Raw genomic sequence first — 12,019 nt, forward strand, 5'->3', positions numbered from 1 at the left:
ATCTGAAACAGGCTCCAGGCTCCCAGCGGTCAGCACAGAGCCCGACGCGGGGCTCGAACTCACGGACCGCGAGATCATGACCTGAGCCGAAGTCAGAGGCTTAACCAACTGAGCCACCCAGGCGCCCCGACAGCACGCCATTTTAAAAGGCAGATTATCACATCGTAAGAACAACTATATGAATATGTTCCCTTAGACATCATTGTTCCCAACACTCTCTGGCCTCCTTGTCAGTTACTTATTTACTTACTTACTTACTTACTTACTTATTTATGCCATTGTTCACTCCAAACTAGCACATACTAGCAATTTACCAGTGTATAATTAACTTTAAACTTTTAGACCAAGGAAATGTCTGAAAACAGACAGTATGTATTTTATTGCTACCATTTTACCAACATGCTTTCTCTATTTTACTTGTTTATCTATTTATTTATTTTTAAAGAACCATTATTTACAATGCTTATTTATTTTGAGAGAGAGAGACAGCATGAGCAGGGGAGGGAAAGAGAGGGAGGGAGAGAGAGAACCCAGAGCAGGCACCATACTGTCTGCATGGTGCCCCACGATGTGGGTCTGGATCCCACGAACCCTGAGATGGTGACCTGAGCCGAAATCACCAGTCGGATGGTCAGCTGACTGAGTCACCCAGGCGCCCCTCTCTGTGTTCAATTCTGGAAAATTTTATCTACAACGTACACAAAAGCAGAAAGAATAGTACGTATACAGAATCCTCATGTACCCATCACCCAGCTTCGACCGTTACTGGCTTTTTGCTAATCTTGTTTCGTCTACCATCCCCCCCCCTTTTTTTGCTGTGCTATTTTTTTTTAATTTAGCTGAATTCCATATAACATAAAATTAACCATTTTTTAAATTAAAAACTTGTGAGGGGCGCCTGGCTGGCTCAGTCGGTAGAGCATGTGACTCCTGATCTCAGGGTCATTGAGTTCAAGCCCCACGTTGGGCACGGAGTCGACGTTAGAAAAATTAATTGCGATAAAAAGCACATACTATAAAATTTACCCTCTTAACCATTTTTTTAAAAATGTGTATTTATTTTTGAGAGAGAGAACGTGAGCTGGGGAGGGCGAGAGGGGGGGGGACAGGGGATTTGAAGCAGGCTCTGTGCTGACAGCAGAGAGCCTGGTGTGGGGTTTGAACTCACGAACCATGAGATCATGACTTGAGCTGAAGTCAATGCCCAACCAACTGAGCCACCAGGCTCCCCCACCAACTGTAACCATTTTTAAGTGTGCCATTCAGTAGTGTTAACTATATTCTCATTGTTGTGTGTGTAACAGATTTCTAGAATTTTTTCATCTAGGAAAACTGAAACTCTACGCCCATTGAACAGCTCTCCATCCCTTTCCCTTCACCCCCTCAGCCCCTGACAACCACCATTCTACTTTTTGGTCCCATAATTTTGACCACCTAGACGTCTCAAATAAATGGAGTCATACGTGTGTGTGTGTGTGTGTGTGTGTGTGTGTGTGTGTGTGTGAGACTGACTTATTTCACTCCATGTAATGTGTCAAGGTCCATCCACATTATACCATGTGACAGGATTTCCTTCTTTTTTTAAGGTTGAATGATATTCTGCAGTTAATCAGTTAAATTCAGTACATTCTCCACCCCCTCTCTCTAATTGCAAAATCTTTTTGTCATCCCAGAAGAACACCTCATACCTGTTAAGTAATTACTCCCCATTTCCCCCTCTGCCACTCTCTAGCAACCACTAACCTGCTTCCTGTCTCTATGGATTTGCCTTTTCTGGGTATTTCATATAAAAAGAATCATGCAATATTTGATCTTTTGCGTCTGGTTTCTACCATTTAGCACAATGTTTTCAAGGCCCATCCAAGTTGTAACATGTATCAGTAATTCATTCCTTTTTATGGCTGAAAATACTTCATTATGTGGCTGTACCATAATTTTTTTATCTGTTCACCTACTGATGGACATTTGGGTTGTTTCCATCTTTTGACTGTTACAAATAATGCTGCTCTAAATATTCACATACAGGTATCTCTATGGACATATGCTTTTATTTCTCTTGGATATATACCTAGGATTGGAACTGCTGATTATATGGTAATTCTAGGTTTTTTTGTTTTTTTGGTTTTACTTTTTTTAATGTTTATTTCTGAGACAGAGAGAGACAGAGCATGAGTGGGGGAGGGGCAGAGAGAGAGGGAGACACTGAATCCGAAGCAGGCTCCAGGCTCCGAGCGGTCAGCACAGAGCCTGACGTGGGGCTCGAACTCACAAACCGTGAGATCATGACCTCAGCCGAAGTCGGATGCTTAACCGACTGAGCCACCCAGGCGCCCCCATTCTAGATATTTTTTCAGTAACATCCACACCCAATGTGGGGCTCAAACTCATGACCCCGAGATCAAGAGTCACATGCTCTACTGATTGAGCCAGTCAGGTGTCCCTGTATGTTGAATTTTTTTTTAGGAATTGCCAAACGTTTTTTTCCGTAGCAGCAACACCATTTTATATTGCCACTAGCAATGTATGAGGATTTCAATTTCTGCACATCCTGGCCAACGCTTGTTACTTTCTTTGGAGAAACGTCTATTCAAGTCCTTTGCCCATTTTTTAATTGCTTGTTTGCCTTTTTCTGGTTGAGTTGTAAGAGTTCTTTGTACATTCTGAGGGTGCCTGAGAGGGTCAGGCAGTTAAGCATCCAACTTTGCCTCAGGTCATGATCTCATGGTTCATGAGTTTGAGCCCCGCATCAGGCTCTCTGCTGTCAGCTCAGAGCCGGCTTCGGATCTTCCGCCCTACCCTGTCTCTACCCCTCCCCTACTCGTGTTCTCTCTCTCTCTCTCTCTCCCTTTCCCTCTTTCTCTCTCTCAAAAATAAATGAACATTAAAATATTTAAAAAATAATTCTTTGTACATTCTGGATACTAAAATCTTATTGGATACATACTTTGCAAATATTTTTCCCATTCGATGGGTTTTCTCTTTACCTTCCTGATGATGTACTTGGATGCACAAAAGTTTTTAATTTTGATGAAGTCTAATTTATCTATTTTTTCTTTTGGCACTCATGCTTTTGGTATCAAATCTAAGAATCCATTGCCAAATCCCAAGTCATAAAGATACATTCTTATGTTTTCTTCTAAGAGTCTTACAGTTTTAGCTCTTCTAGTGAGATCATTGGTTTGAGTTAATTTTTATATATGGAGTGAGGTAGGGGACCAATTTCATTCTTTTGTATGTGGAGATCTGGTTGTCTCAGGACCACTTGGTGAACAGACCATCCCCGCAAACCTCCCCCCCTCCGGCGCCATTGAATGGTCTTGGCACTTTCTGTGGTATTTTAAAGCAAATTCTAGGCATCATGTTGTTTCATTTGTAAACACTTCAGTTTGCATCTCGAATCTATGAAGACTGCTTTTTAACATAACTGTCATGCCATGGTCATATGTAATAAAATTAACAATTATTCCTTAATATCATTTAACATCCAGTCCTTATTCAAAGATTTCCTATTGCCTCAAAATTCTCTTAACGCTGGTTTGATTGAAACAGGACCCAGCAGAGGCCCCTGGCTGGCTCAGATGATAGAGTATGCGACTCTTGATCTCAGGGTCGTGAGTTTGAGCCCCACGTTGGGTGTAGAGACTAGTTGAAAAAAGAAACAGGATCCAAACAAGTTTCACACATTCAGACACAGTTCCTTTCGCTCTGATATATCATTTAGGGCCTGTGGGGCACCTGGGTGGCTCGGTCAGTTAAGCATCTGACTCTCGATCGCAAGGTGGTGAGTTCAAGCCTCACGCTGGTCTTCACGTCCTGCGTGGAGCCTAGTAAAAAAACCTGATATATCACTTAGACCCTGAATTCTACTGGCGCCACCACAGGATAACAAGTGAAAGCAAGCACACACAGTACAGTACTCCATTCCTGGCACTGGCTGTCACCTTGTCCTTGCTTTAATGATATTGTCCCAGTTATCAATTGTATTTTTTTAATCTTTATTTTTTTATTTTTGAGAGAGAGACCGAGCACGAGCCGGTCTCTGCCCCCCGGGAGGGGCAGAGAAAGGGGGAGACACAGAATCGGAAGCAGGCTCCAGGCTCCGAGCTGCCAGCAAAAACAGAGCCCGACACGGGACTTGAACCCACAGACTGTGAGATCATGACCTGAGCCGAAGTTGGACCCTCAACCGACTGAGCCACCCAGGCGCCCTTCCAGTTATCAATTGTCACATAACAGATCGCCTCAAAACTTACTGGCCTAAAAGAACCGCACTTATTGTATGATCTTTCATGTTTTCCGTGGGTCAGGAATTTCAGGAAGAGCTGGGCTAGAGGGGTGAGGCTCAGAGGCTCACATGTGACTGTGGTCGGGTGGTGAGTGTAGCTGAAATTGCAGGGGCACCGAAGCAGCAGGGCGCAGGCCAGGGGTCTCGTCACTTCAGATAGTTTCAGGGCCTCTCCAAGTGCCCTCTCCACATGGGCTAGTCCGGGCTTCCTCATCTCATGGTGGCCTCAAGATAGACTGCTTATTTTTTTTTATGTTTATGTATTTATTTTGAGAGAGAGAGAGTGTGTGCAAGCAGGGGAGGGGCAAAGAGAGAGAAGGAGGGAGGGAGAGAAAATCCCAAGCGGGCTCCTCACGGTCAGCACAGAGCCCGACGTGGGGCTTGAACTCATGAACCGTGAGATCATGACCTGAGCTGAAATCAAGAGTCAGACGCTTAACCGACTGAGCCACCCAAACGCCCCTTGACAGACTGCTTATAATGGCAGCCCAGGGCTCTAAAGGGGTCCAAAAGAGCCAGATAGACAATGTATCACTTTTTATGAGGAGCCTCAGAAGTCGCGTTATGTCCCTCTGTCAGTCAAAAACCCACCAGGATTCCAGGAGAAGCAACATAGACCGTTGGCCTCATGGGTGTGCAGCCTGTGCGGAGTGGCATGAGACTCCACACTCAGATCGGGCCCTTGCTTGGTTAATGTTCTTCTGTCATCGTCTTCTTCTTCTTTTTTTTTTTTTTTCAATTTTTTATGTTTATTTATGTTTGGGTGTGAGGGGTAGGGGGAGAGAGCGCATGAGCAGGGGAGCAGCAGAGAGAGAGAGAGAGAGAGACGGAGACAGAATCCGAAGCAGGCTCCAGACTCTGAGCTGTCAGCACAGAGCCCGACGTAGGGCTCGAACCCATGAACTGTGAGCTCATGACCTGAGCCGAAGTCGTCTGCTCAACCGACTGAGCCACTCAGGTGCCCCTCTACTGTTGTCTTAAATTCAAAACACCTTTTGAGCCAAGGGCCATGCGTTTTCTTTTCTTTTCTTTCTTAAATTTTTCTTTCTTTCTTTCTTTCTTTTTTTAAAGTAATCTACGCCCAACATGGGGCTCAAACTCAAGATCCTGAGATCAAGAGTCACATGCTCTACCAACTGAGCCAGCCAGGCACCCCCTTTGCAACTCGTGTTCTATCAGTATCTTTTGGAGCTTTTTCCACATGAGTGCATACATATATACCTCATTCTTTTTTTTTTTCATGTTTATTTTATTTTTGAGATAGAGAGAGCACAAGCCGAGGAGGGGTTTGGGGGGGGCGGACAGAAGATCCGAAGCAGGCTCTGCGCAGATGGTGGCAAACTGGATGTGCAGGACTCGAACTCACGAACCATGAGATCACGACCTGAGTCGAAATTGGACGTTTAACTGGCTGAGCCATCCAGGTGCCCCTATACCTCATTTTTTTTAAATAACTATAGAGAATTCCTTAGTATGAATGAATCGTGCATGGACGCACGCATTCACTCAGCAAATATTTTTTGAGCACGTGCTGTGCGCCAGGCACTGGTCTAGGGATGGAAGATAGAGCAGTCCCTTATGAACGGATATTTAGGTTGTTTCTAGTACTTGGCTATTACAAACACTGGTACAATGAGCATCTGTAGGCAGGCATCTCAGTTCACCTGTGAGAGTTTCTGTGTGGCATGAATTCATAACTCATAGAAGTGGAATTTCTAGGTCAAGGGCTCAAAGGCATCTCAAGCACTTGAATCTCAGGTTCAATTAGGGTAGATACGTGTGTGATGAAATTGAACGTATTTACTAAGTGTGGAAAGAGATCACCTGATACAATGCCCTACTGGAAGCTGTAGGATTGCCTCTACATTTTCCCTTTACTATGTGAGTATAGTCATGTTCAAATCTTCCTCATCCTCAAGGTCCAGCTTAAATACTTCCTCCTTCAAGGAGCCATCCAGAGACCCTAATCAGGATGCGATGTCACCAGCCTCTTTCCCTCAAGCATGGTCTTTATTACATACTACCTTGTATCATAAAGACATTGTTTTTTTTTCCTAAACTTTTTTTTAATGTTTGTTTATTTTTTGAGAGAAAGCGAGTCGGGGAGGGGCAGAGAGAGGGAGACAGAGAGAATCCCAAGCAGGCAGAGCCCGATGCGGGGCCCGAACCCATCAACCACAAGATCATGACCTGAGCCACAGTTGGACGCTTAGCTGACTGGGCCACCCAGGCGCCCCTCACAAATACATTCTTTGCTAGACTTTCATCTTTTTCCTGAAGGCGATGGACAGTGTCTTTGATTCGTCCCGCTTTCTCCCTCAGTGCCTAGCATTAACGCTCAATGTTTATGTAACTAAACAGAAGCCTGAAAGCGAAAAAGTGAAACCTACAGCCTCAGGAATGAGCGTGGAGCCTGAAAGATGACCAGATGGTGTTTGTGCAGGATCAGTGTGACAAATGCTCCTGATGGCTCACACGGTCCAGCAGAAACTGCCTCCTTGTCCGACAGCATCTCATACCACTCTTCTTCCTCTGTGTTCCAGCCCCGCTGACCTTTTTATTTTGCTCCCGCCTTCGAATGCACCAAGTCCGCTCCCTTCTCCAGGCCGCGAGCCTGTTGTTCCTCCAGCTCTGGAAGGTTCTGCTTCTTGATCTCTGGTGGCTGCTTCTTCTCCATCAAGACTCACCTCTATGTTCACTTCTTCAAAGAGGCCTTCCTTGACCATCCATTCTAAAATTTTTTTTAATGTTTATTTATTTTTGAGAGACAGCGTGAGCGGCGGAGGGGCAGAGAGAGAGGGAGACACAGAATCGGAAGCAGGCTCCAGGCTCCGAGCTGTCAGCACAGAGCCCGACGCGGGGCTCGAACTCACAAACTGTGAGATCATGACCCGAGCCGAAATCAAGAGTCCGACATTCAACCGACTGAGCCACCCAGGCGCCACATCAACCCTGTGTGCTTTCTTTTCTTTTCTTTTTTCTAAATTTAAAAAAAATGCTTATTTGTTCTTGAGAGAGAGAGAGAATAAGCAGGGGAGGGACAGCGAGAGGGAGACACAGGACCCAAAGCAGGTTCCACGTTCTGAGCCATCAGCACAGAGCCCGATGCAGGGCTTGAACCTACAAACCGTGAGACCATGACCTGAGATGAAGTCAGACGCTTAACTGACTGAGCCATCCAGGCACCCCCAACCCTGTGTGCTTCCAATGGCTACAGTGGAGTCTGTAGTCGGAAGGATGCTTTTTGGCTGGAAGGAACAGAATATGCAACTAATAGTTGCATAAACCCAAACGGCTTACTTTTATCATGTAAAAAGGAAATCAGAGATGGGCAGTACTAGGGTTGGTTCAGCAGGTGCATGCTATTCGGATTCTGGATCGGCTTCTCCGTAAAAATCTTTCCTCATGGTTATAAAATGGCTGCCAAGAGCAGACGCATCATGAGAAAACACCCCTCTCAGAAAGAAAAGGAGACAGAGGTCTCCCTGCCCATCTCTTCTTATCAAGGGGGAGAAACTTTCTCAGGAGCTTTCTTCCCACACTTCTCTTTTATATGCCATTGGCCGAAACTGAATGGGAGTCAAGACCATTCTTCTAGTAAATGAAAGTAAGATTATTACAATTTTTTTAAAGCAGTCACAATTCACTGGGCGCTGGGCCACCTTCTCCAAGCCCTGTGGCTCTGCCCTATAGGGAAAGCAAATCCAGCCTCCCTTAGCAAAGAAAAAGCGCTATGGCTGTTGTGCAGGTAATCAACCGTGTGGGCCACGCAGGCATTCATGGAATGTAGGGCATGAATCCGTGATTGATCTACCTACACTCAACAGTGAACAAATGTTATTTTATTTTTTAAACATTTTTTTTAACATTTGTTTATTTATTTTGAGAGACAGTGTCAACGGGGGAGGGGCTCGAACTCATGACACCGGGAGATCGTGACCTGAGCTGAAACCAAGAGTCAGAGGCTTAACTGACTGAGCCACCCAGGCGCCCCGACAGTGAACAAATTTTATATACACACTGTGCAAAGCCCAGACTGGTGATACAGTCACCTTTACAGGACTTGCAGATATCAGGCCCTCTCCCACTCTCCCTGTGTGCTTTATTGGGGCGAACGTGATGGCTGTTAAAATAGATGCGCTGCGAAGAGACTTGGCCTTTTCTGGGTTCACAGAAACCACCATCCGTGTCCTTGTTTTCGTAACAAAGTCCTTTACGTAGGGGTCACTGTGATCTCCGAAGGGCAGAAAATGCCCCATGGCAGCGATAGGAACCTTCTCAGAAAGGCTGCAAGGGTCTTCAGCAAGCGTTGGTCGGTTTCAAACTCTGGACAAATGAAGTAACCAGACGGAAAATTGCCACGATCAGCAGGGGCTCTCAATTTTCACTTGCGGAAGCTTTTACAGGGTCCTCAGTACTTCAAGATTCCCATCCTTATTTCTGTCTTAAGCATGTTCGTTTGCATCTAGTTACAAGACATTCTTTGATTCTCGGAAAATAATTTCTTGGAAGGTGAATAGGATAAGGAAAGGAGTGGGCAATGCAGAGGGGATAGCTGCGCACGCACGCACGTGTGAACGCTTCTAGAAGACCGGTAGGTCCCCCAGACTCCGGGCAATGGCCTTCCCAATACCAACCCCACCCCACCGCCAGCACACAGTCACTGCCGAACCAGACAACCTGCCACAGGCTCAGGCCCCGCCACTCGGGTCCCGCCCGCCCCGGTGGGGGTGGGGTGGGGGAGTGGGTTCAGCCACTGCGAATTTCCACTCTCCGAAGCCTGCTCCCTCCCCGGGTCGGCCCTACGGGCGGGACTGCCCGGGTAAGAAAACGGTGTGGGGGGGGGGGGGTAACCCAGGCGAGCAGCTCCGGCCAGAAAACCGCTCTCCCTCCTCCGCCTCGGGCGCGACCCCTCCCCGGCGCGGCACACAATAGGCGTCCGCTCCACGTTGTTTCCCAGCCCCGCGCCGCCTCGGCCCTGGGGGCTTGCGGGGTGGGGGGACGCCAGAGTCTCCCCCGCTCTCCTGCAGGCACTGCAACCTCTGGGGCGGGAAAGGAGCAGTGGGGTAGCACACATCCCACACTTGGAGATATTTCGTTACACCCCCCCCCCCCCGCGCGCGTGCGCGCGCGCGCGCGCACACACACACACACACACACACACACACACACACACACACACGGAACATGAAGCAGCCAGATCTCCCCTCCCGGATGCGGCTGCACCAGCAACCTCAGCTGCGGGCGGAGCCCGAGCGGCTGCCACTTCCCCCCCTTCCCTCGTGACCCTCGCCCCCCCCCCCTCCAGCTCTCCCTCCCCCGGCACACACCCTTCCTCGCCGGACACACCCTCCTCCTGGGGCCGGTCGCGAGCGAGCTCGGGCTCTCCAGGGGAGGGAGCGGCCCCGCCGTGGGGCAGGACGCGGAGCGCGCGGGCGAGCCGGGGAGGGAAGGAGGGAACGAGGGAGGAGTCGCGGCCGGGAGGGAGGAGCCGCGGGAGCCGCGCCGCCGCCGAGCTGCGATGTGGCCCGTCGGCCGGCGGGTAAACAGAAGAAGCAGCAGCGGCCGCGGCCGCCCCGGCCCGGGGCAGTGAGTGCGCCCGCCGCGACCTGCCCGCCGCTGCCATGGCCGAAGTGCGCAAATTCACCAAGCGGCTCAGCAAGCCCGGCACGGCGGCTGAGCTCCGGCAGAGCGTGTCGGAGGCCGTGCGGGGCTCCGTAGTGCTGGTGAGTGGCCGGGGCATCGGGCGCCCCGGGGGACGCGCTCCGGGGCGAGAGACGGGGTGGCTTTCCGCGCGCGGGGACTGCAGCGGCGCTCGCGGCGGCTGCCCGCTGCGCCCGGCGCTCCGCGCTCTCCGGCTCCGCTTCAGTAAGTTTGCGCACCAGCCGCCGCCGGCCGGGGTCTGAGTCCCCGGCGCCCGCTGACAGCGCGGCGGCCGCCCGGCGCCCCGGAGGCGTGCGCCCGGCCGGGCGCCGACGGGCGATCCGGGGCTCGGACGGCTGCGCGGCAGGCGGGCGCGCTCGGAACCGGGGCCCGAGCGGGGGAGGGGGTGTGAGCTAGGGTGCGGACCTCGCGCCGCCCTGCAGCCGGCACAAAGAGCCGGGGACCGGGGGGAGACGGGATCCCGATTCCCTCCTGCGGGCACCTGAGGCAGCCGCGGCGGAAGGATGCGATGAGCGTTTTGCACACACACACGCGCGCACACACACGCACACATCGTGTACACAAAAAAGAACCCCACCCAAAAAGCCCCGGGCTCCCAAGCTCGGGCGGGCGGTGAGAACAGAGGAAGCAGAGCGACTTCCTCCCGCCACGGGGGAGAGGGTGGTGATGGGTGTCGAAGGGGTGCTGCTGCTGCCGCGGAGGGGGAGAATTGCAAACAACGGGGTTCCGGGGCGAGTGCGCGCGGGGTCGGTCGCCACTGGGCGAGGGTGTCCCCTGGGACCCAGGAGCGCTCCGGAGGCAAGGAGATGGATGGGCCGTGGGTTTGAGGGAAGATGGTGTGTGCCGGTCCAGGGATGGCGGACTTGGGGGTCAGAGCCCCACCGCTCACGGCTGGGGGTGCCTCTGAGCCGGCAGGGCTGGGGGATGGGGATTTGAAAGCGTGTCGACCCCTTTGGGAGCCCTCCCTTGCACCCTCAGCCTCATCTGGATTGCCTAGCTCGGATTGTCTGGCTCCGGAGGAAAGCGGACGGGTGCTAACGGGCACTTGTCCCTTCTGTTTTGAAGACACTCGTTGCCAATTTCCTGGGCTAGAGAGCAAACCCTTAAATAAGCCATCATACCGGTTAATTAGTGTTTGTTTTGTTACTTCGGGTTTTTGTTGTAAATTTTTTTTTTTTTTTTTTTTTTTTTTTTGGTCTCCTTTCCCTCTACCTTAAGCGTCTCATCTGCTGTGTTTAAATTTCAGCATTTCAGTGTGGGCTCTTTTTGTTAAGACAACTTACCATTGGAAGGGAACTTCACAGCTTTTCCTTGTAGTTTTTCTGTTGATCTTGTAGAATCTGCGATAAAGCCAACATTAAAGGGAGGCCAGGGGCTTGATCCCGACAGTGGAGAAAGTTGACATTAGTGGGAGTTCTGGAGGAGGATCAAAGGTAAAATATGTACCTTTGAGATAAAGATCTGATCCCTAATAGCTACAACTGTGCAAAGCCAAGTGACTTTAAAGAAATCTCTCTATGGTGGCTGGACCCTTGAAAGTTTAATCCTGCTGTTTAGCAGATCTAAAACCAGACCTTTAATGTTGTTTTAATGGACTTGGCTTGTTGTGTGTCTCACTGGTTTTAGAATGAGGTCCCGTTGGGGTCACATTGGAACCTCGATTGTCATCACAGCCAGTTTAGAGAGGAAGGCAAGCTGTGTGCAGGGCATTTATACCAGGGCTCTCATCTTGGGTGATTGTTAAACAAGTGATTCAATCTGCCTAGCACAGGAAACGCTTTCCTAAAATGGGGAAGAAAGAAAGCCATGCTTGAGCAAGGTAGCTGGCCCCCTGCTGCAGGGTGTGAAGGGATCCTGTGATGTGGACAGATGGTCTCAAGAGAGTAAATGGGTCTCCGCACACCTCTACTAGGATTTGACCAGCATTTGACCTGCCACCTTCAGCAGCAAAACGTTAAAGTTAGCATTCTTGCCCCGGCTTTTAGGTTTTAAAAAGAATTTTGTGGGGCTCAGGGCATGATCTCGCGGTTCGTGAGTTCGAGCCCCGCATCAGGCTCTCTGCTGTCAGCC

At 49.9% G+C, this 12,019-nt stretch overlaps 1 protein-coding gene and 1 non-coding gene across 3 annotated transcripts in view; both read left to right on the top strand.

Moving 5' to 3' along the window:
* Positions 1 to 896: 896 nt before the first annotated feature.
* Positions 897 to 970, top strand: TRNAR-CCU (transfer RNA arginine (anticodon CCU)). Its single transcript has one exon. It is a non-coding gene; the product is annotated as a tRNA-Arg (tRNA).
* Positions 971 to 9,681: 8,711 nt separating this feature from the next.
* The window catches only part of DOCK11 (dedicator of cytokinesis 11), a 195,112-nt gene continuing 192,774 nt past the window's right edge, over positions 9,682 to 12,019 (top strand). For both annotated transcript variants that reach the window (XM_027054306.2, XM_027054307.2), the window contains exon 1: positions 9,682 to 10,011. In XM_027054306.2, the coding sequence (XP_026910107.1) occupies positions 9,910 to 10,011 (102 nt within the window). In that variant the 5' untranslated portion in view covers positions 9,682 to 9,909. The remainder of the gene's footprint in view (positions 10,012 to 12,019) is intronic.

Source organism: Acinonyx jubatus, chromosome X (assembly GCF_027475565.1).
Source record: "Acinonyx jubatus isolate Ajub_Pintada_27869175 chromosome X, VMU_Ajub_asm_v1.0, whole genome shotgun sequence".
Lineage (NCBI taxonomy): Eukaryota > Metazoa > Chordata > Mammalia > Carnivora > Felidae > Acinonyx > Acinonyx jubatus.